General features: G+C 36.1%; 1 protein-coding gene across 2 annotated transcripts in view; it reads right to left on the bottom strand.

The window, feature by feature from the left end:
* Nucleotides 1-25,313, bottom strand: part of RALYL (RALY RNA binding protein like) — a 1,351,009-nt gene that overhangs the window by 1,068,163 nt on the left and 257,533 nt on the right. For both annotated transcript variants that reach the window (XM_044065722.1, XM_044065723.1), the window contains exon 2: nt 9,627-9,702. In XM_044065722.1, coding sequence (XP_043921657.1) covers nt 9,627-9,702 — 76 coding nt within the window. The remainder of the gene's footprint in view (nt 1-9,626; nt 9,703-25,313) is intronic.

Genomic DNA, 25,313 nt, shown 5'->3' with positions numbered 1-25,313 from the left:
CTTTAACTTTGTTTTACTGTTTGTTTGCTGTGGTTTGCTAGTTTTTGTCATGTGATATTTGTTGATTGATAAGTTGATATCTGTTGTGCAGGTTAATTAGTCTTTTAAACATCTGAAATGTGTAATCATGTTTTTGTGAAGCAAACTGTATGTAATTGTGAACAATTTTAATTTATTTAACTTTTACAGACTATGCTATGTCATAACATTCATAAATTCTTTTAGTATATAATTTCAGGACTTTTTTTTAGTTTTCTTATTGTTGAGGTCGATAAATGCAAAATGACGTCCTGTATTCTATAGCAGGTCTCACGTTTTTTTTAAATTGGCTAACTGAACCTCATGGCATATGTAGGAAAGTGTTCCTAAATATTCTTAATAGACAAGGAACCCTTTGTTATTACAATATTGACATAACATTCAAACTTCAAGGATCTGTCTGCTATGATGTCACATATGTCACTATGTCTAGCAGTTAGAACAGAAGTCTGAGACACTAACAAGCTACTTCCTATAGCCCTAGGTACAGATTTTTTCATTCTACCTTCATTTTCTTACTGTGTGAACAAGTCATTTAACCAGAATTTGCTTTCAGGTTACACCCTAATAAGGGGCACTTGTGTCTAATAGGCTTACCTGGGCAAATGAATAAACCAAAAAAGAAAATAATGCCCATGCCCCATGCAGATTTAAGAAGCTGTTGACAATTATTAGAATAAGGCTTGATTGTTATTGGTTTAGCACTGTAGACTTTTTGGTATTGAAACTTATTCCATTAGAAATATCCCAGTCCTGTAAGGAGTCAAGGTAATGCTACAATTTCATCTCATCTTCAACAGTAGTAACCAGTGGCCCCACCTTAGATTTATCTGAGAGTTTTGATGTCCACACATATTGTGATAATGGGATGGTTGACATATAAACATCAAATAAAAAATACCAATCATAGAATCCTGCAGAACATCTCTTTTGTATTATTTATCTTTACACTTCCTGGGTTTGAGTTAGTTTTCTACCCACTGATAGAGATGTCTATTGATTACAAAATTTGCTACTGGATTATATGTTAGTCTGTGAAGTGTGAAGTCAAAGGCCTTAGATATGAATAACAAGAAAAGCATTTTAAAGCACTTCAATGATGCCCCTGTAACACCTGAAAAGATTAGATAAACATTACCTTCCATGGTAAAAGCCATGTTGACAACTATCCAAATGGGCAAAAACATCACGTTGTTATATTTACTATCCTTTCAAAACATTGATATAAATTACCATTAATCTGACATGTCTATAAATGTTAACATAATTTCTTGCCACCCTTAGGAATAGGTGCTGCATTTCATCAGATGTCAGGGACTCATGACATATCTAGTGTGGTTGCTAAAATAAAAAAAAAAGTCACATATGGTAAAACTTGAGTGCATTACCTTGCCTAAGAAATAATCATTCAGATGATCTGTTCCTGTGGCAGATTCAAGATGCGTCCTCTTTAGAGCCTTTATGACAACCTTTTCTCTTATTTTGGTCACATATGGGACTCAGCTGTATTTGTTGCACTTATGTGAATTTTTTGTCACTGTGCAGTAAAGTGCAGTTTTGTACCTACCGTAAATGTAGATGTTCGAGTGCTCACACTGCTGCAGTCATCACACTTGGGTTATCCTGCCATCAGGCAGTCCCGCAGTCAGCCAGAGTTCCAAAGTCTTGGTCCGGTGTCGGTTGCTGTCACTTCTTCCCTGACGTCAGTGCACCAGGGTTATATAAGATGCATCCAACTCCATTTTCTTCAGTTTTTCTTGCCCCAGATGTCAGGTGCCCCCAAGTAGGTAGGCAATACATATAAAATAAAAACAATACCTTCAGTCACAAGCAAATACACCACAAAGGTTGTATGGGATAGAAAGGTATAGATAAGGCCAGCTAGTTCAGAAGGGGTGGAGGGAGGGTAACCTGGACTGCAGCAGTGTGAACACTCGAACATCTACATTTATGGTAGGTACAAAACTGTACTATGTTCATCGTGTTACACTGCTGCAGTCATCACACTTGGGTAGAATCCCAAAGCTTAGGTTGGGTGGCTGGTTTATAAAGAGTTAGGATTGGCTATGAGACCCTGCAGAACTGCAGTGGCAAATCCTGCTCTGGATTTAGAGTAAAGAGGCAGGTGGTAATGTTTGGTAAAGGTGTGCACTGAACTCCAAGTTGCAGCCTCCAAAATTTCCTTGGTAGGTACTCCTCTGAGAAAGGCCAATGAAGTGGCTGTAGCCCTGGTGGAATGTGGCCTAATGCTATTTGGGACTGATTTCCCATGCTGTGTGTAGCAGTAATGATTACAGTGTCCTATCCATTTGTGTATAGTCTGCTTTGAGATAGCCTTGCCCTGTGATCCTGCAGCATATGCTACAAACAGTTGCTCAGTTTTCCTGATAGCTTTTGTTTTGTCCAAGTAGAAGAGTAGCTGCCTGTGTATGTCCAAAGAATGCAGTAGTTTCTCCCCTTTATTCTGTGGGTTTGGATAAAAAGTTGGCAAATGGATGGTTTGGTTAAGAGCCACACTAGATACCACCTTTGGCATAAAGGTAGGGTTTGTCCTTAAAGAAACCCTGTCCTGATGAAAAATTATAAAAGGTTCCACTGCCATTAGTGCCTGTAGCTCTGAGACTCTTCGTGCTGAAGTTACTGCCAGGAGCAGAGCTGTTTTCCATGATAAAAATTTTAGATCGGCTGTATTGGCTGGCTCAAAAGGTGGCAGGGTCAGTTTTTCCAAAACAAAATTGAGGTCCCAAGTTGGTGTTGGTGCTCTCCATGGTGGTCTTATGTTTTTAGCCCCTCTGAGGTACTGCTTTAGCAAGGGATGAGAGAATAAAGGAGGATCCGTGTTGTAATGTGCTGAAATGGTGGAGGCGTGGATCTTAATTGATGAGAAGGATAGGCCTCTGTCCAGCATCTCAGCTAAATATTGTAAAATCCGAGGAATGTTTGGAACAAGAGGGTCAGGGCTTTGAGCCTGATTCCAGGCACAGAATCTCTTCCATTTTTCTGAGTAAGCTTTCCTGGTGCTAGGCCTCCTGGCCTCCAAAATGACATCCATAACCGCTTTAGAGAGGGGTGTTGCCTGTTTGACTAATAAATCTGCCATGTAGCCAGGTTTAGGGTTTTGAGCTGACCGTGCAGGATCTGATTGTTTTGTTGAGTCAGAAGGTGTGGAATTTGAGGCAAAATCCATGGTGGGCCTTGAGCTAGGTTCCTTAAGATAGGGTACCAGTGCTGACGTGGCCAGTCTGGAGCAATCAGGATCATCTGTGGTTTCTCTTGTCTGGCTTTTAGGAGTACCTTTGAAAGGAGATGCAGAGGCGGGAAGGCATAAACTTTTAGGTTTTTCCAGCTGAACAAAAGAGCATCCACTTTCCATGCTTGTTTGTGATAAGTCCTTGTGCAGAATTTTTGTAGTTGGCAATTCAGTAGGGAGGCAAAAAGATCTATGTCTGGGCATCCCCATTTTTGCGTTACCATGCTGAAGATTTGTGGATTCAATTTCCATTTGTGAGGGTCCATGATATTTCTGCTTAGATCGTCTGCCAGAGTATTTTTCTTTCCTGGCAGGAACTGTGCTTGCAGGTGAACTTGATACGTTAGAGCTGTGTTCCACAAGGTCATGACTTGCCTGCATAGGGGGTAAGAATGAGTGCCCCCTTGCTTGTTTATGTACCACATTACTGTGGTGTTGTCTGTCTTTAATAATAATTGTCCTGGATGCAGAAGGTCCTTGAAAGCTGTTAGGGCATTTTGCACAGCCAACATCTCTTTTTGATTGATGTGAAGATGCATCTGGTCTGTGGTCCACTTGCCCTGAATGCATTTTCCTGCCATGTGTGCTCCCCAGGCATAATACGAAGCATCTGTTGTTAGAGACTGCCTGGCTGTGGGTAGGGTAAAGGCTGACCCTTGTTTAGTTGACATGCCTGTGCCCACCATCGAAACTCCTGTTGTAGGCAGGGAATCAGTGGTATTATTGCTTCCAAACTGTGAGAGTGCTGAGTCCAAACACTTTTTATGTACCACTGTAGTTTCCTCATATGCAGACTGGCATATGGTATTAGTAGTATGAAGGATGCCATGAATCTCAGGGCCTGCAGAATTTTTCTTGCATGGCGATGGGAGTTTTTTGCCAGTAATTGAAAATATTGAGTTAGTTGAACCTGTTTGCCTGGCGTGAGGTAAGCCATCTGGGCCGTTGTATTTAAGCTGGCACCCAGGAATATAATCTGTTGCAAGGGTACTAGTTTTGACTTCTTTTCATTTACTGTGTACCCTAGAGAAGTTAGCAACCTTTTAACAAATGCCAGATGCTGTAGAAGAATGTCCTTTGTCTCTGCTTGAATGAGGCAGTCATCCCGGTATGGATATATTTGAATTCCTTTTTGTCTGCAAAATGCAATTACTGGAGCCAGGCACTTTGTGAAGACCCTGGGCACAGTAGATAAGCCAAAGGGCAGTGCAGAGAATTGGTAGTGCATTGTACCGGCTTTGAATCTGAGGTATCTTCTGCAATTTTGTCTGATAGGGACATGCAGGTATGCCTCTTTGAGGTCCAGAGTAACAAGCCAAGCGTTCTTGCCCAGCATGGGTAGAAGCTGCTGTAATGTCAACATTTTGAATTTTGGAATATCCAGGTAAGTATTTGGAATTGAAAGGTCTAGTATGGGCCTCCAGGCCTTGTCCTTTCTGGGGACCAGGAAGAGTCTTGAGTAAAATCCTTGTCCTTGTTCCTGCTGTGGTACTTTTTTAATAGCTCTCATGTCCATGAGGGCTGATATTTGTTTTTGTGCCTCTGCCCATTGATTTTTTGGCAGGTCTGGCATTCTTTTCAGCCTTGGTAAAGTATGAAAGTGGAACCTGTAACCTTGAGACACAATATTTAGAACCCATTTGTCTTGGGTGATTGTTTGCCAGTTTTAAAAGTGCTAGTTTCCCCCCCCAAGGGGGCTTCCAAAAGGGAAGTGCTTGGCGTACGAAGGGAAAAGTCATTGTGACTGTTTCCCGTAAGGTTGAGCCTTGTCCTCACCGCCTTTTGGGGTTGAGGTGCCCCACTGTCGTTGTCTGTTTGAGCCTTGGGGTTGAGATCTGCCTCTTGGGTGTCTGTATCTGCCTCTCTGTGGTCTGTCTGAGACTGGAAAGGACCAATTTTTTGTAGGCCAATTTCTGCTAAATTGAGGTGGTTGTACCTGTAAGAAATCCTTGACTGTTTGCATAGATTTAGCTTTATCCTCCATTTTCTTTAACACTTCTTTTGCCTTAACACCAAACAAGGTATCATGCTGTAAAGGAGCATCCAATAATTTTGCCTTAACATGATCAGGTAAACTCTGTTCTTTTAACCAAGCATGCCTTCAAATCACTGAACCTGTAACTGCGGCTATACAGGAGGCCTCTAGAGAATCAAAACCACATTGCAGAGTATGTTTTCCCATCTGTTCAACTGCATGAAATAAATCCTGCATTTCTTTACAATCTGGAGCTTCTGACCTTGCAAGCATTTTCTGTTTTAATTGAGCCATTAAATATTGTTGGTAATTAAGCATGTGAAACTGGCAATTTAAAACTCTTACTGCTAAAGTTGCTGAAGGGTATACTTTCTTCCCCCATCTATCCAAAGCTCTGGAATCTCTGTCAGAGGGTACTGGATTTTTTGCAATGGAAGCCTTAACCCCTTTTGGACCCTGGGAAATAGTTTCTGGATCAGCAGAAGGGTTTTTATAAAGAAACTTGTGAGAGTCAGGGACTCTGTAGTACCTATCTGGCTTGGCTGGTGCAGGGGGCAAGGAATCGGGAGATAAGCTGGATTCAGAGAACACATCATGCACAATATCTAGCACAGGCGGAATAGCCAGGGGCCTGTGCTGAGGCAATAAAAGGAAATCTCTGAGCCTTTTCTTAGATTCTGAGTAATCCTGACTTTCCCAGTGGAAATGCTCCCTCATGGTATGTAAAGTTTCCCCAAAAGAATAATCCTCAGGAGGAGAGGCTGAAGGCATAGATTCTTCAGCATCAGAGTCCTCATAGGGGGGTAGAGAGTACCCCTGGTCTGAAGAGGAATCACAGGAAATGGAAACCTGATCAGAGGAATCATAGTCTGTATCCTGCCTAGGCCTTTTCTCAGGAGGGGGATGGGAACCCCTGATTAGAGTAATGAGGTCTTCGGCCATTTTAAGCATCTGTTTCTTAGGCATGGAGGCTTGTCCAGCAGAATGCTGTACTTGTTTCTTTGTCTTTAGTGGTACTTTTGTCTTGGCTGTAGTTTTAATGGTAAGTTGTGAAGGTCTGAAAACACCCTCAGAAGCCAATGCCTGCTCAGCAGCTCTGGACCCATCTGAGGGATTAGTTTCCGTAGGCCCAATACCTTGAGTTTCCAGAGGCCTAGTTGTCTCCACGTGGGAGTGGGAGGCGGCCTGTGGCTCTGAGGTAGCGGGTGTCAGGGGCTGCGAAAGCACCTCACTGAGAATCAGCGACTGGCCTAGAAGAGGCTTTGTCGTCGGTTTTGGACCTCAGATGTCTGTCTTTATCCTTGTCCTTGCATTTTTCGGTACTGCGGTCGTCAGTTGATCTGACGGCATAGTATAATTGAACCTTCAGCCAAAGTAGTGCAAAGCAAAATCAAAACACCTTTTAATAGTACGTTTGTTAAATCTAGCACAAAACCGACAACTAGTGACGTCGTGATGAGGGCCTAGGCATGGAATACAGTAAGAGTGGAAGTCCTTATGAGGTATTTGCTTTCCACAAGAAATACAATTATTAACTTTTTCTGATATTGGTCTGAGGCAAGAAAAAAGTTTCCCCAATGGGTACTTAGCTTTATTGAAGACTTCGGATCTAAAATTCGACTTCGAAAATCTCAGGAGTCGGCCAACCGGCACTTGCGAACTGCTTCTGCTTCAGTCACCTTGCGGCAAGAAAGACAGAAGAAAATGGCGTTGGATGCATCTTATATACCCCTGGCACACTGATGTCAGGGAAGAAGCGACAGCAACCGATGCCGGACCAAGACTTTGGAACTCTGGCCGACTGCGGGACCGCCTGATGGCAGGATAACCCAAGTGTGATGACTGCAGCAGTGTAACACGATGAACATCTGAAAGTTTCAGATATTAAGTTGCAACCAGTGACAGATTTTATCATCCACATTAAGTGTAATTCTCCCATTTGTAGTTTTTTTATATATTTTAACATGCTTTTACTAAGCTTAATTATAGTTCTAAATTATATCAGTTTCACTTCATAATTTGATATAGAAGCCTTGAATACTCCTGAGGTGCATTATCATTGAGTGATAATCTTTATTTTTGTGTGATGGAAATTTCGGTAAAACATGTATTCCATTCTTTCATTTACTGTACACACTTTTTCTTTTTTTTCAATGAAGTGCCATGATAATATAAAGTAACAAAATATGAAGCAATACATCAAAATTAAATTCTTAGCGTCTAATATTTATTAACACAGCACATGAAGTCCATTTCTATATGGGGCTGCATGCTAACTTTCATTTACTTAACATATATTATACCATATCTAAGATCAACATGTTTAAAACAAGTATGCTATTCAGATATAGTTTGGATCTGATACAAATTTAAGAGTAAATGCAACTATAAAAGATGAATGTGATTAAAATTCAATGTGCTGACTTTCACAAAGGTGCTTTGCATGAGCTATGCCTGCTACATAACCTCATTAGAGTTTCAAAGCCACACAGAACTAAATATAAGCACATGATTCTAACATGTTTAAGATGGAAATCAAAATACTCTTGTTATTAAAAATGTCAAGACGATTTCTAATTAATTCTTCAGTCAACAAATAAAAAAAATTAAGACAGCCACCAAACATCATAAGTACTAGAAGAGGTTAATAAGTTTAAAAAGAAATGAAGGTTTTAGCTGATTTGGTTCTCCATTGTGGCAGTTAAACAAAGAGATTACCGTAAAAACATGTGTAGCATTTGAAAATCAGTGACAGTCTGTCAGCTTTGTCATGTTTTATGCAATTACATATTCAATCTATTTAAATATTATATTTTAAGACAACTCACAGCATAGCAATGGTAAAAGCACAATAAAAAGGTTTAATATGTTGCTTCTTAGAATGAATGCAAGCAAATCATTTATTTAAGGGCATTTCAGGTGGAAGGAGTTAGCTATCGATCTGTAGGGATTTAACTTGTAAAATATAAATGTCAGGCTTAGCAGATAGCAAGAAAAATACTTCCAAGGGATAACATGTAGCTAGTTAATGTTATATTACAATGTGGTAATTAGAAATAAACATAATGCTTTTCTATGATGGTCTGATCTTGGATTCATGTTGTTTCTGACTGTGTCATTGTAAGCCTTTGATTATGCATATCAGGTGCTTATTGTACTGTTGAAAGCCAGAGAAAATGCAAGAAATAAGACTGTATTGGTCATTGTCTAGGTCAAAAACGGTGTTGTCATAAACTTAGGTGCCCTCATCTAAAGCCTGGTTGCACTATATTTAATTATACTGTTAACTAAGAAATAAATACAACAGTGTGTATTGATCAATACCAAGGATCAGATAAATAATATCAAAAGGAGGTATGGAGTAATACAACCAGGAGACAAATCCATTGCAGAAAGTTAAACACAGTGTGGGATACTAACCCATGACAAGAAAGCCAATGTTTGAATATTTAAAATATGTTGTGCATTCTGTTGTTTCATTTAACAGCAAGTAAAGGGCTGATTCACTTAAATTTCAACCATTATCACAAGCTCATAATACATTTCTAGAAAAGATTTACCTGCCAGCAACACCTTTCTGATATTTTGCATGGTAAACATGTTGACTGGAACATATTTAATTCTAGTAAAACTACTAGTGCCTATTTCAATGACTGTACATAAGACCTGAAAGTTTCTTACTAATATATATCTATATATATATATATATATATATATATATATATATATATATATATATATATATATATATGTGTGTGTGTGTGTGTGTGTATATATACATATATATATATATATATATATATATATATATATATATATATATATAAATAAAATATACTTTATTAATTACCTTTTCAGATATGGCCCTTGATTCTAGACTGTGGTATAGTGCATTTTCATATGCAGCTCTCTGTTTTAATGATCCAGTGTCCAGAAATTAGATTATTTGTGCTCGTAAAAGGTCAGGGTGCTTGATATGTGCAACTCTTTATTTTCTTCAGATTAGTTTCAGTAAGAGCATCATGCCTGTCTGCATTTTTAAATTAGTTTCTGTCAGTAACCTTAAATTGTACCATCAAATGCCTGTATGCTTTTTCAAAGTACTTTTAGTCCATGTCATTCATTTCATCCATTTAAAACAGTCCTTTCTAGTTAGTTTTTATATCCAAAAGTTCTAACACCAATGCAATAGTATTCTTCTCATGAAGTTAGCACTACAATTCAAATATGAAAACATTCTTAAACCTGTGCACTTCAATTAAACAGAATGTGCATGACACATGCTACTATACTGCTTGTTGCTCCACTATTTCCTCTTTTTGAAAATGTCTGTGTGCACATTAATTACAAAATGTAGCATACCTGTATATAGTTGAAAGAGGTCTCTTTGATCCGGCCTTAGGTCTGTATGGCTTTGGCTCTCCTGCCATGTTGATGTCTAGAAATAAATATTTACAGTCTGTTAGGCTTTTAGGTATTTCAGTCCAGTCAGAAAATGTACAACAAAGTGATTACGTTGATATCAATGTTTGTGAATGCATTTGAAACATCTTAATTTCAATTTGTTAACATGGTATTATATTTGTTTTTATTTGCTTATTTTCTTTGTCAAACTTCAACTCTGCAACATCATTAGATCATGTTTAGTATGTCAGTAGTGTAGCTGGGTATTGTAAAAAAGAATTTATAACATGCTTTATAATTAGTAACTCATATCATTAAAGACAGCTGCCACTGATAATTTTAACAAACATCTGTCATTTAGCTTGTCTGTTGAACATTCATATGAGAGTCATGCTGAGGATTTATCACCATGAATTATTCCATCACGCTAATGGCAAAACAGCAGTTCACTAAATTATTCCTCACAAAAAGCTAAGTAGCCACAATTACAAATTGGTAGCTCACAAATTAAAATATTTTTTTTCTTGTTCAGACTTTCCTGATTCCAGCCATTTATGCTTTCTGACCTGTCTTCACCCTTGAAAACCTCTAACTCTTTTTGTAAACACGAAGATAATATTTCTGTGTCATTTTTTGATGGCAAACTATCTTTAACCTTGTCGGAGCTTCACTCTTCATGCACTGCGCTGAAAGCCATTTTCATGGTGTGAACTTGGTGCCATGACTAGGCAAGACAGGCGTCAGTGTACAGTGATACAAAGATTACCAAAGGATCACTGCCTAAAGGCTGAACTTTCAAAGTAACACTATCATACTTCGAAGGGATGAGCTTCTAACTCAGCCCAAGTCAGAGGCATTGCTTCTTGGGAAACAATCTCAGATAAATTTGAACAATGTGTTTCTAAGATGTTTTTTCTCTGAATATGCTGGGGAACTGCAAATATTTTGTTTTTTTCTTGTGCAAAAAATATTTTTCTCTCAGTAATAACAACCTCTAAAGTTGTTATAATAAGCAACAGGCATGGGAATACTTTAAGCAGATGATAAGATCTTTATTTAAATTATATTCTCCCTCACAAACAGAATGTTACATTTACTAACAAAGTTCCACTCTTTATTTTTATTTTCATTGCTATTGCTTGTTTCTTAACTGGATGGATGAGCTCAGCCTACAATTACACATTTTAATATTAACCACCAAAGCAAAACGGAAGGTATATATATATATATATATATATATATATATATATATATATATATATATATATATCTTGAAATACAACTTGAAAAGTATAAACTCCACAGATTTGCATTAAATGTAAATATACATATACATCTATGTGTGTGTGTGGTTTTGTGTGTGTGTGTGTGCCTGTCTACATGTGCATGTGTGTGTGTGTGTGTGTGTGTGTGTGTGTGTGTGTGTGTGTGTGTGTGTGTGTGTGATTGTGTATGTGTGTCTGTGTGCATGTGTGTGTGTTTATAATGTGTACATATGTATAGGCATGTGTGTGTGTGTATGTGTATAATTATATATATATATATATATATATATATATATATATATATATATATATGTGTGTGTGTGTGTGTGTGTATAATATCAATATGCAATGCTGACCGTAGTAATGCCAAAAACTAAAACTGAATGCAAAAAATGTTGACCTCAGTAAACACAGAAAGGCACAATATCAGCTATCAAGTAAACAATGCAATATCAGCTACAAACTAAAACATTAATTAAACTGCATCTTTTCAGGAGGCAAGCCCATTTGCCCCTCCATGTGGTGGGGAAAGCCCCCCCTCCCCCCTACTCCCCCTGGCTTATCTATACCAAATCTACAGTTGTCCAACTAGAAAGGCAGGGATATCTCTCTTGAGTGAGGAATCATTGTCTGGGCACATCAAAAAAACTGCAGTGGCAATGATTTCAGTAGCAAAGCACCCTCAATTTAAACCCACTAGTTACCAACCCCAAATACTCCCATACATCAATCTAGCCAAGAGTACAACATTCAGGCCACACAAATATTCATCTGTAATGGAACTAATAGATTTTACAGTTGGGAAAATGTGCAGTCAGCAAAAAACACCCACATAAAGTGCATAATTGCCATTCTGAAATTCACTTTATATCTGTATCTGTATCTATATCTATATCTGTATCTGTATCTGTATCTATGACTATATCTAAATAAAAACATAGTTTTCCAGAAATATTGACAATTTTGAAGATTTTCATTCTGGTCACAATGAAAGAATCTAATTTTTCATCTATACAGGTGTTTGAATAGAAGTCAATATGTTGTTTTACCTTTGTTTTTGTCTTGTTTCTTTTTGTACCAAACATTCTGTTATGGTTAACCCAAAATTTCATTAAAAGAGGCAAGAAGCCCTTCCCTCCATCCCAAAAGACCTTCTAGGCAGTTAGCTGGCTAAAGCATCTTCAAACTTCAATTACAACATAAACTTTGTAAAAAACTAGTCTCCCTTCCTAGTCACAATGACATGATATAGAGAACAAGTTTCCAAACCAAATCATTATGTAACAGGCATTACCACTGCCTTTGTTGTTGCCTACTACCTGGATTTTAAGTTAAAGGAATGAAAGTGAAGGACATGAAAGAACTATTAAAAATGTTAGATGTTATGTCCCAAGTCAAATTCAACAGACTATACTGAGTTTTCAAAAGGACAACATCATTAATGTTTGCTATATCAGTCACTCATATTTGTAGTCTCTCTCTATTATCTGGCATAATTCCTACACCCTTTAAAAATTCTATCATAATTCCTGTGCTCATCATCTCTGACCCCAAAGAATCTAAAGGCTATTTGCTGAACTATGCCCTCTGGGAAATAACTGAAATATGTTATAAATAACTGTTTTTCTGTGGGACCAGACGTGTTTTTTGTAATGCCTTTAATGTCATAACTGCAGTTTGCACAGTTGCTAATAACATTTATTAGGGCATGAACAGTACTCTTGTTGCAGCTAGCATATTGGTGGATAAGACAATAGTATCTGAAACTTTGCTAATCACTGCTTAATAAGTCACAAAACTTAATTTTGGTACTAATGCCCTACAATGTGGTATCTTTAATATTGGCACACTCAAGGGGTCAGTACAAGGCCTCGTACTCTTTTCCCTATTTGTAAATGACCCATGATCTCCCCCTTCTCAGTTTATTCATGTATGCAGATGACTTACTACTTATTCACTCTGGGAAGAACCACTGTCATTCCCTGAAACATAAACTGCTGGCTAATTTCACTAAAATTTGTAATGGGGCAAATAGCAAAATAATTATCAACCCACATTAATCTGGTAATGTGCCATTTTCCCTTTATCAAAAAATAATTAACCTGCAGCAACTCCTACTAAAAGATAAGATGACTAGGGTAATCCCTTATGTAATAGAACAAAGATCTGTTGGTGCTCCTCTAGACACAGGCTTAACTTCCACACATTTAGAGTTAATAAACTTTTTGCAGGCTAAACCTACACCACAAGACATCCAATCTCCTCTCACCAGTTGTCTTTTAAGCTTCTGTCTGAATTGTTTTCACTTTACAAATTATTTTCATAGACTATGTTCATAGATAGATAATAGGCCAACTGCACTTTAGGACCATTTTAAGCCAAGCCAATTTTTCTTTGGTGAGAATCAAACCCTGTACCTCTCATCTGTGAGATAAGCACCTTAACCATTATGCTAACCCCCACCCTTGCTTACATCTGATAACTCTTAGGCCATCTCAAATATACAAAAAGCTACAATTATCTGAAAATCAACCATGTTAATTTGCGCTGCTGGCTGATATACCTGCCCATACCTGCCCACTATTGTGACTTTCTAAATGTGTTCAAGCGCTACCTTCTATTTAAAATCATCAAACCTGAATAATCCCTCCTCCTCAATGCAACTCACTGTTGGGGAACAAGCATGTTCACTAAGGGCCAGTAAGGATGAAATCATTAGACACCACATAGAATCATCTTTCATGTGATGAAAAGAAACAGCAAACACTGAATGGCTTCAGAGGTAAACTGAAAGAATACCTACTTAAAGTTCTTAGTACTGGAATCCAGTATATAACAACTAATGTTTACACTTGTAAAGCTGGACAAATCTCTGCTTAATAATTACATACAGGAAATGTTTTATATGGCTTGGTATACTAGGATAGTTTTGAACATGATCTGGAAAAATTACTAAACAGGTTAATCATTATGAAACTTTTATTATAGAAATGGTTACTCATTTAAATGGAAATGCACATGCATTTAGTCATGAGATCTGTATTGTGCTTCCAAACATCACAGCAAAAAACATTGCTGCTTCAATCTTAGAAGTGCAGTAGATGTAAACGAAGTTTGTTACAAGTCACATTATTCCTGTTTGCAATATCAGTGACATACCTCATACTATCAGCAGACAGAGGTTCACTTCTTGCCATGGCAAGCCAAATGTATGATGGCAAGAACACAGGATCTGTGCACGTACCACACTGCTGGAACCACTCAGGACAGTGTCACATACAGAAGGGCACTGAGGAGCTTTTATTTGTTGGATGCAGACACTTTCCACCAACTGGACTCCATTAACTGACAATTTAAAAAGTACACAGTAGTTGTCCATGAAGCCCTTAGCTGCAATGTCAGTTTCATTCCAAAAACACCAATGAAATTGGTGTTTTAGCTAGCAATCCTTAAAGGTTTATACAATGTGTTAAAACATGTTGTTGTGTCTTTCGGCTTTTCCCTGTTAGGGGTCACCACAGCGGAACTCTGGTCCGCTAATGATTGGTAGTAGATTTTTACGTGCCGAGTTGCCGGCCCTGATGCACAGCCTTCAACGAAGGTACGCCCATTCACGCATGTCTCCACATAGAAGAAACTTTAGCTGAGAATCGAACAGGACAACATCTTAACTGTGAGGTGACAATGCTACCGCAGCACCACCACCACAGTACAATGTGTTAAAACATAACAAAGCAAAACACAAAAAAATGTATTTCAATCTTAGCTCAGAGACAGTATTATATCAGATACTATCAGAAGACATCAATTAATTCTGTAAAGGCATAAGACTGGCATGAAGTTTTAATTAGAATATAGATTTCAGATATATGCTTCATATTTAATTCATTATTAAGTACCTCTGAAATGTTGCAAACTCAAACATAAAATATATTGTGCTTCTACATGTAATCATAACTGTCTACTATCTAAATGTAGTTGTACTTCTGGGAGACTATGCAATAAAAAGAACTTTAATCCCACAGGACAAAAGTCATGACACAATTTAAAATGCAGATTCTGGCTTGTCTGCAGTTCATTATGCATTTCTTTATTCATATCCTTAGTTTGCACAGGAATCCTTAGGCTGATCTGCCTACAGATTTATCCACACAATTTTTCAAACAGGAACATCTTAGAACATGCCCAACCCCTACCAACTGCAGGAATATAAAGAGAATACTCTTATTTCCATTTGAATGTTCAACTGAGTCATTGTAGCAGAAAACTTAAGATGTGGGAGATTTGGAAAACTACAAATTAAGATTATTGCTGACAATATTTTTGTGCAGTATTGTAGCCAGATAGGGTATCTCAGAAAGGATGGTACTGTAGTTTTTTTGCTGGGAAGAGGAGTGTAAAGACCAGAGTTGAAAGTCTTGCACCTTAAACCACCGAATACTAAGGAAATAGTAAATCTGGAGGAATTATGTGAGGCACAAGGTTATATACCCTGTGCCCTACATCAATCAAAGGTCACCCTCCCTTTATAGAGCTGGAGATTAAAATAAATCTGTCTGTCTTCAAGAGAAAGCTGACACAATCAATGTCATTCAGTCCTGAGATTTGAATCCCTCTGTGAGAAGATTAGAAACAGCCTATAGATATTAGTTACTGTTTCATTTTATTAGCCTACATTTGTAGTCAAACTCATAGTTACATATATATATAATTATACTTATTTGATGTTCTAATATAGCTGCCATTCAAGAAGAGCACTTGGCTATTATGATCTCATTCACAGCCCACTTCATTTCTGAAGTAATATGCTACCTTTTGTATTAACTGTGAATCCATGAAGTTAGCCAAACTGGTATAGAATTAAACATATTTGTTTGATTTTGCTTAATATATAACTAGTAAACATCACATTGCAATCAGTATAAAATGCACTCTGATATAGAGAGGTAAAAAACAGAAAAATAAATCATTAGGAAAAAGAAGTATGAGTTATAAGATCAAGGCTACAAGTGGATACCTCCTTACAGTATCCATTAAGATAAACTTTTAAGATGACTTAAGACTGTCAAGGGGAGATCTCGATGCAACAATCATTACCATATCACTCTGAAGACTGAATTAGCTCAATTAATATTAGTAGGTGAATTCATACTTTAATTCTTCAACAAGATTCAATAAGAGCATTTCAGTCAATATTTTAAAAAAGGCAGTCTGACCTTGGAGCATACTTCTTCAAGCTTTCAGAACTGCAGATAATGAACAAATTAAATTGTAGGACTGTCTCACTTTATTAAGTACAATTACATTATGAAAATAATTGCTTGCAAGCCTACATCTGCTTTGTGTAACATGCACAATGAATTCATATTTTGCTCAATGCTCCATTTTTTTGTGTGTGACTAAAATGCGAATTCTTTTAAATGTTGTCTGCTTTTATGCTGACAGATTTGTCCTCTGAGTCTATATAAATCAGCTTTTGATAATTTAGTAAAATATTTTCTATTTAGGGCAGGTTTTGTGTGTTTTTGTTTTCTGTTGTAAATGCCTAGCTTATACCCATAGCTGCTGTTCAGTGTAACAATTCAGAGGGTATTATGACCCTCAATTCAGGACCACCCTATTTTTGTTCTTGCTTTTTGCTTGCTTTCTATTCAGGATTTGCAAGACAGAGATGCACTGGAGATAATTGAGATGCCACTGGGTAACCCAAGGCTGAATCCAAGACTGTTTTATAAAGTGTATACCAACCCCCCACAGGTAAGATGGTTGGAGCCAACTGATGGTGTCTGAAGCAAACCTGTATAGTTAAAAACAGGTTTATAGGATGTTATGGGTTTCATGGTGCATAGCAAAATAGCACTACCTCAACATGCAGTTTTCAGAGTTGTCTGCATGTCTATATACATCATTTTATATTAGGATTTCCTATACTTTAAAATGTGATAACTCTCTCTAAAATTTCAGAAAAGTGGACTATTCTTTGAAACATCCTGTTAATGCACACCTACTTCATGACGTGAATTACAAAATGGTTATTTGTATTGCAGAGTCGTGTTAGCCACTGATGATAGTAAATTAATCAAAATGAATGATGATGCAGTAACTTCAGAATAATGACAAAGGAAAGAAGGTACAAAAGGTATTTTGTAGTAAATAAAACCACATATGAAAAATATAACCTTGATATTTTACTGGTAGAGTACAAGTAGGGCTGACTTAAGCCTAGGGTAAGTATCAAGCTCCTTTTTATCGCATGGCTAAAAATAATTTACAGTTGTAGGTTATGACCCCAACATACCACCACCAACACACCATACAGCTCATTATAGGTGAGTTATAGATTAAGAAACAATGATTTAAAAAAACATATATGTAAACATATAATTAAGACAATGATACAGGTAATGTAGCTTCACATATATAAAAGCATCCTAAAGGTGACCTCAGTGCAAAACTTGACCAGGCAGCCTGAAAGATTGTGGGAATAGAAAGGACGACAGATATCACTAAGTGACAGAAGAGAGGATGTCACATCTGATGATGTACAGGATAATATGCATATACAAATGGTGGGTTAGAAGTCTGGTGCTAGATAGAAGCATGGCAGATACCCTCATCATATAAGCAGGCCAGCAGTGTGTTGCCAGATCAGTTCTATGATATGTATATGCCACACTGTAGGCATCTTTCTTCCACATTGCTCTCATTTCTGCCTGCTAATCATGATATTTTATGACTTTTTGTCTCTCTGTAGACACTGCAATCAATAGGTGCAGAAATTTGAATGAACAATATTACTTTTGTCTTTTTTTATGGACAAACGCATTTATTTTTCTTACATCTGTTTTTGAACTGTTGGGAATGGGTGACCCCATGTCATGTATACTTCATTATTCTACATAATGCTTTGTGGTTCACATTTCCAATGTTTCCCAGCTACAGTACTTCTATATTGTAGTATTTGCAAAATCCCCAGTGCAACAGTCTTGCCACATTATTACTCCCTCTCTGTGAGTCACTTACTATTTTGTGAAGCTGAGTTCTACAACTTCAGATTCTACAGTTAGCTGCCCTATTACCTATACATCCAAAGTTAGAAAATCCAGCCTCTTTTCCAAGGGGGGGGGGGGGCTCTGTTGGCATCACAATACAGAGTTAAAAATGGAATGCCTCTAAATATACCAATAATGGCCCTTAATAGCGTTACTCTTTTTCTGTTGCATCATCTATCTACTGTATATGCCAACATTCTCCACTACTATTCTCACTCTACTTTTTTGTTATGCAGCATTGTCCCATCTGTATGCACCACTGCCTCAGTTTGTTCTTGTTTTCTTTTACCCGTGTTACCTGTTTCTGCCTGTCACAGTGTCCTTGCATTTTTTGACATGCTACTTAAAATGTCTTTGTGTAGTTTTTCCTTTAAAGTTATTTAAAAGCTTATTTATTTATGTTCCATCTCAGAGCAGTGTTAGGCCTTTCATCCCCTGATAGTAGCCTGTATTGTGAATTAATAATGAAACAGCATGACAAAACTGCCAGTAAATATATTAACATAAGTGGTTAAAGCAACTGGCACATTCCCAGCAGAAGAATATGGCCATATAATAAAGTTAGTTTTTATCCTCTACAGCCAAACTTAATAGATCAGTGACACAACATTTGAACAGAAATTGTCTAAAATGAATTTGGTATCCAACTACCCTGAAGTAGATGCTCACAATTATGAGACAGATTTCTATAAGATTATAAAGCAACACTCCTGAAGAGAGCACTACAGCAAGATACATATTGGTTAGAAAAGAGGAAGTATATAGTATGAATAATCTGCAAGTCTATTAGGCAATGTGCATCTATTTATCCAAATTGTTTCCTTTGCATTCTTTTAGGACTCTTAGCCATGTTTCAAGAAATAATATTCTGATTTTGAAAGCTTTTATGTCCAGTGGCCACCCAGATGGCTTTGACCTGTTAAATCTAATACAACTTCTCACATGATGTTACATAATGAAGAAACTCATGCTTTCCTGTGGGGCAACTACTGCATGCAATACTGTTATTGCTGTTTTTTCTTTTGAGATTGGACCCAGCCAGCCAGTGAAATTTAAAGATTTATTCCCTATTAGCTTCCCCATACATGTTGTTAGATTTTATGAATATTAGTCTGAAATTAATTATGTTGTAAATATGCTGAAAGAAAAGGCTTGCTTAAATGCAGAAACAAAGTTTAGTAATATGTGATCAGCAGTCATACTAAATGACCATGGCTGGGAAAAGGAATCTGCTGAATGGACATTTTTCCCTTACAGACTCAAACAGGATGTATGCAAGAACAAAAATGCAAAATCTGCTTTTAAAGAACACTGACATGTTATTCTGCATATACAAAATGGACACAATATGTTTCCTAAAATAATAGGATGGACACAATATGTTTCCTAAAACAACAGGATATGTTTATGACACTGTGACAATGTGTTTTCTCAAAAATATGTTTTTCTGCATGAAAAACAGGATATGGCACAAGAACAGATGTTTTTATACAAAGATCCAAATAAAATACAGGATGTTCACACTGTCAGAAAAGCTGATCTCTGACAATGTGTTTTCTCAAAAATATGTTTTTCTGCATGGAAAACAGGATATGCTTATCAGCATTGACACAAGAACATATGTTTTTATACACAGATCCAAATAGAATACAGAACAATGTGTTTCCTCAAAAATATGTTTTTCTACATGGACATCAGGTCACTGTTACAGGATATTCACACTGTCAGAAAAGCTGGTCTCTTACAAGACATTGTTAAACAAGGAAGTTTAGTATTGTTTCTACAGGATAAGCAATTCTCCAAAATATGTTTATGCATGACTAAAAACTGTATATAAAGAGCTGTATAAATCCAGTTATGTTAGAGGTATGGTAGGGACTCATGTGTCCTAAGGTAAATGTTATATCTCTCACATCATCTGTACTATATGAGAAGTAAAGTTGGAACAGTACTTTTAAGCTGCAATGTGGTTCTGTTTGGTTTATTATAAAAAGTTATTTGTTACTGCTCTCTAAAGTTGATGCTGCAAAGTATATTCTCTCATCAGTGTATATTCTGCAAGTTTCTGTATGCAACAGACTGTGAATGCAAATATAACCAGACTTTGAATTTTAGCAGAATCTAGCCAGCAAGACTGAGTGTCTTAAGAACACTTCAAATCCATCCCACAGCAAGTAAGCTCCAGCATGCAGCAGCAGCAAGCAATAAGAGCCATATAATTTTTTCAATGGTGAGGCAGCTGAGTGACTAGCACCATATAATTTTTCAATGGCAAGCTAGCCTGCATTTGAACCTACAATCTGCATTCAAACACAGGAGGAGTGATGGTAAGCCCTGCAGAGGGTCACTTCAGTCAAATTGCAGTAACTAACATTTGTACGTATGTGTAAATCCTAAACAGAAGTATTCCAGTTTATGCAGCTTGCAGTAGTAAAGTGTTATAGACGTCTACATCCGGAGTGAGACTGAAGTTCCAGTCGAAGTGCCATAATTTCACTAAGAAAAGGGGAATATCCACTAGCACAGCAGTCCGCTGCCTGTTGTGCTTTCCCAGCTTCTCAAGTGACTTTGAAAAATTTCCAGCCATCTGCAACAACAGCCTGATCACCTGTTTTCTTGCTCACTGGTAAGACTTTTTTCTACGTCACATTTTTAGTATGGTTGCTATTCGACAGTTTGGATATTAAACAGTCTGGATATTAGATTAGACAGTATGGATATTTTCATGCATAATTTAGGCAAATGTAAAAAATTGCAATGTTGGTATACACAGCACATTAGTAAATGAAAAACCTTATTAGGGCAGGTTGATAGTAAGGCATTATGCAAATGTATTACAATATTTGACTGGTATCTCAAAGAAAACCATGTGAAAAATTACAAATGTTTAGTGTGTGCTTTAACAAAAACTGCATTTTGTGTATTATGCCATAAAATAATATTGCATCATATTGCTAAAGAAATAGACTGTAAAGACAGATCTGAATAATTAACTAAGGGTAAAGTGTTTCCATTACATTCTGATGTTGAACAGTTATGTCCTGTCACCACATGTGAGTCAAATCAGTTACTGATAGAACCCCTAGTACATTTTGTTACAAAGGAATGTAATAAACGTCTAAAAGACAGACACAATGAGTTCAGGAAGCTTAGACAAGTTATACATACATCTTTTCAAAAGTGCATAGGAGTTTCAAATTCAGCAGAACAGCTTACTAAAGAATGTCAGAAAGACCATGCAACATTACTGGAAATTCAACAGCAGTTGCAGGATAAAGGAAATAAATTAGCTGAGCTGACAGAGACAGGGAACTTCCTGCATACACAGCTAATCTGTGCAAAAGAAATATATTTTATAATATGTTTATGTTTTGAAAATGGTTAAACATACATGGTAGGATGGTAGCATCTGATGTCTGGACAAATCATTCTTAAATGTTTTACTTTCATTCAGTTAAAGCAAGACATCTATCAGTACTACAGTAAAGTAAAGCATATGAATGCCATTCATTTGCATAGTCAAAAGGTAAACAAAACTGTTCTAGTGTATAAAAATTAAATAAAAATATTTAATAAGAATAAAGATTTAAAGTCACAAGACTGGCATACTTGTATAAAGATATACAGATACAAGACAGACATCTATGTATGTTCTTTTCATCTAGAGTACATTTGTTTACAATACACAAAAGCAAAAGGCAGACAACAGCAAATATAAATAATATAAATATAAATGTGTTGGTTAAACTAATATCTATTTTGTTTTTTACAATTTGTTTATAATTATATAGTAACACCAAACAGTTAAAGTTCTGAATTTTAAAAAGAAAATCACAGATGGTATTATTCAAACAGTTTTTGTAAAATTAATGGCAGGACAGTTAAATAGTTAAATAAATATATATAAAAAAAATACTGAAATCCATGTAAGCTAATTGTAATGTAGTATAAATGCATAGTTATGCAAATCACAATCACATTAAAGGAAAAATGCTAAAAGAATTAACTATAGTTTACAGAGTATAAAATGTGAGCTCAGACCTTCCTAGACTGAATGAATAGTTACAGGAAATGCTGGAAAGATAAGATAAACAACAAGACTGATTGCCAGATAAGTAGCTTGAGTTTTTCTAAAGCATCATTGTTATTAAAACATAATTGTTAAAATGTTTACAGGCAACACTATTTGGTAATTGTAATAAAATGTCACAATTGTGCATATATGTCACTGATAATCTGTTTGCAAGTAAATGTTAAAAGGACAAAAAAAAAACTCAGTTGCATCAAGTACAGCCAGCAAATGGGCTATAGTATATATACAGTTCAAATCAATTGTGCAGGAGGGTGTAAATACCTACTAGAGGTAATATACAGTGAAAGCTTTATTTAGTAACCTAATAAAATAAATGCATAACCAAAGTGTTGGGCTGACATACATTCTATTCTTACAGCATAGGGCAGGAAAACAGTGCTGAAGTACTACAGGGGGAGGGGTACTTTCTCAGTTTTACACTGACTGTATAAGGGGGAGGGGCACTTTCTCAGTTTTACACTGACTGTATAAGCAGTACTGCACAAGGGTCTGAAATAAAGCTACAGAAAAAATAAACAACAAGGGTCTGAAATAAAGCTATAGAAAAAATAAACAACAAGGGTCTGAAATAAAGCTACAGGAAAAATAAACAACAAGGGTCTGAAATAAAGCTACAGAAAAAATAAACAACAAGGGTCTGAAATAAAGCTACAGAAAAAATAAACAATAAGGGTCTAAAATAAAGATACAGGAAGAAATATCTCATTCCTTCTTGACAATACTCTTTTATGGAGAGGAAAAAAACAGGTATTAGTGTATTAGAAATACTGGCAAACTGGATTAAACCTGACAGGATACGATATTTTACAAGTTGTTAATAGCTATCATAATGGTTATTATTGTATTGTTTAGAATTAAATTGTATTTACAACCTGTTAAATTGTAAAGCTATACAAGAGATGGTTTAAAAAACTAGAGATGATTTAAAATTGCTTTATTAAAGCTATACAAGAGAGAATAAAGATATGGAAAATGCATAAATGTTTCTAATAGCAAGAATGGTCACTATTTTAATATGTTTTTGGCAAAACAATGTTGGTATAAAAAAGCATGAATATTTTAATTGTTGAATATGTAGTTTAAAATAACAGGACATATGCATTTGGTGCCAGTTCCACTAGATATTTCTAAAGAGACATAAACATTTTCCAATATTTTGCTCAATGTTAATGTTATTAAATTTGTAAGATTAGACTAAATATACTTTATAGTCTTTGTATGTAGAAATGTAGAAAATTTCAGTACAAATGATAGTCTTTGTATGTACAAATGCAGAAAAATTCAGTACAAATGAAATTAATGTCTAGTAATGAATATGTGTGAAAAAAAACATATTTAAAGAAAACAATGGGTCCAGGGTACCTACTAGATTGAAATGCATGAATAGCAAACAGTCTGTGTAAATACATACTGATCAGGATACATTGTAATAAGTTCAAAACTAATTTGTCAAGTTGTAATATCACTGGTTTTACCCCAGTAAAATAATTGCTTTCAAATATTTATTATCTAAGCCCAGTTCAGTACTTTACCAAGATGTTATTGAGCAGTTCAAAGACATGACCACAATGTTATGGTTAAAATTACATTGAAATTGTGTGTTTTCAGTAGTGTATAAATGCTTGCAGTAGCACATGGTTACTGTCTCTTATAGTTAATTCAACAGTTGCAAAGAGTTAATGGAACAGTTCTAAGTCATAAATGAAATTCTATGATTGCAAAATAATAAATTAATCAAGTAAAATTAAAGGAGATACAGCTCATAACTGATAAAATATTTTTACAGAATGGTCTGCAAAAGAAAAAGTTTGAAATACATTCAGTTTGGTAGTAATACTTAATATCATTGTATTAACTATGTAAAATTGCATTTTGACTTGTATCAATAGAAGACTATAGGTTTGTTTCTTAATGTGTTTTCTATATAAAATGTTTTGAGTATGTTTAAAAACAGAGGGAATTGTTAGATTTTATGAATATTAGTCTGAAATTAATTATGTTGTAAATATGCTGAAAGAAAAGGCTTGCTTAAATGCAGAAACAGAGTTTAGTAATATGTGATCAGCAGTCATACTAAATAACCATGGCTGGGAAAAGGAATCTGCTGAATGGACATTTTTCCCTTACAGACTCAAACAGGATGTATGCAAGAACAAAAATGCAAAATCTGCTTTTAAAGAACACTGACATGTTATTCTGCATATAAAAAGTGGACACAATATGTTTCCTAAAATAACAGGGTGGACACAATATGTTTCCTAAAACAACAGGATATGTTTATGACACTGTGACAATGTGTTTTCTCAAAAATATGTTTTTCTGCATGAAAAACAGGATATGGCACAAGAACAGATGTTTTTATACAAAGATCCAAATAAAATACAGGATGTTCACACTGTCAGAAAAGCTGATCTCTGACAATGTGTTTTCTCAAAAATATGTTTTTCTGCATGGAAAACAGGATATGCTTATCAGAATTGACACAAGAACATATGTTTTTATACACAGATCCAAATAGAATACAGAACAATGTGTTTCCTCAAAAATATGTTTTTCTACATGGACATCAGGACACTGTTACAGGATATTCACACTGTCAGAAAAGCTGGTCTCTTACAAGACATTGTTAAACAAGGAAGTTTAGTATTGTTTCTACAGGATAAGCAATTCTCCAAAATATGTTTATGCATGACTAAAAACTGTATATAAAGAGCTGTATAAATCCAGTTATGTTAGAGGTATGGTAGGGACTCATGTGTCCTAAGGTAAATGTTATATCTCTCACATCATCTGTACTATATGAGAAGTAAAGTTGGAACAGTACTTTTAAGCTGCAACGTGGTTCTGTTTGGTTTATTATAAAAAGTTATTTGTTACTGCTCTCTAAAGTTGATGCTGCAAAGTATATTCTCTCATCAGTGTATATTCTGCAAGTTTCTGTATGCAACAGACTGTGAATGCAAATATAACCAGACTTTGAATTTTAGCAGAATCCAGCCAGCAAGACTGAGTGTCTTAAGAACACTTCAAATCCATCCCACAGCAAGTAAGCTCCAGCATGCAGCAGCAGCAAGCAATAAGAGCCATATAATTTTTTCAATGGCGAGGCAGCTGAGTGACTAGCACCATATAATTTTTCAATGGCAAGCTAGCCTGCATTTGAACCTACAATCTGCATTCAAACACAGGAGGAGTGATGGTAAGCCCTGCAGAGGGTCACTTCAGTCAAATTGCA

Source organism: Protopterus annectens, chromosome 3.part0, assembly GCF_019279795.1.
Source record: "Protopterus annectens isolate FY-2018-M chromosome 3.part0, PAN1.0, whole genome shotgun sequence".
In the NCBI taxonomy this organism is placed as follows: Eukaryota; Metazoa; Chordata; order Ceratodontiformes; family Protopteridae; genus Protopterus; species Protopterus annectens.
This window is presented reverse-complemented; position numbering and strand designations above follow the sequence as displayed.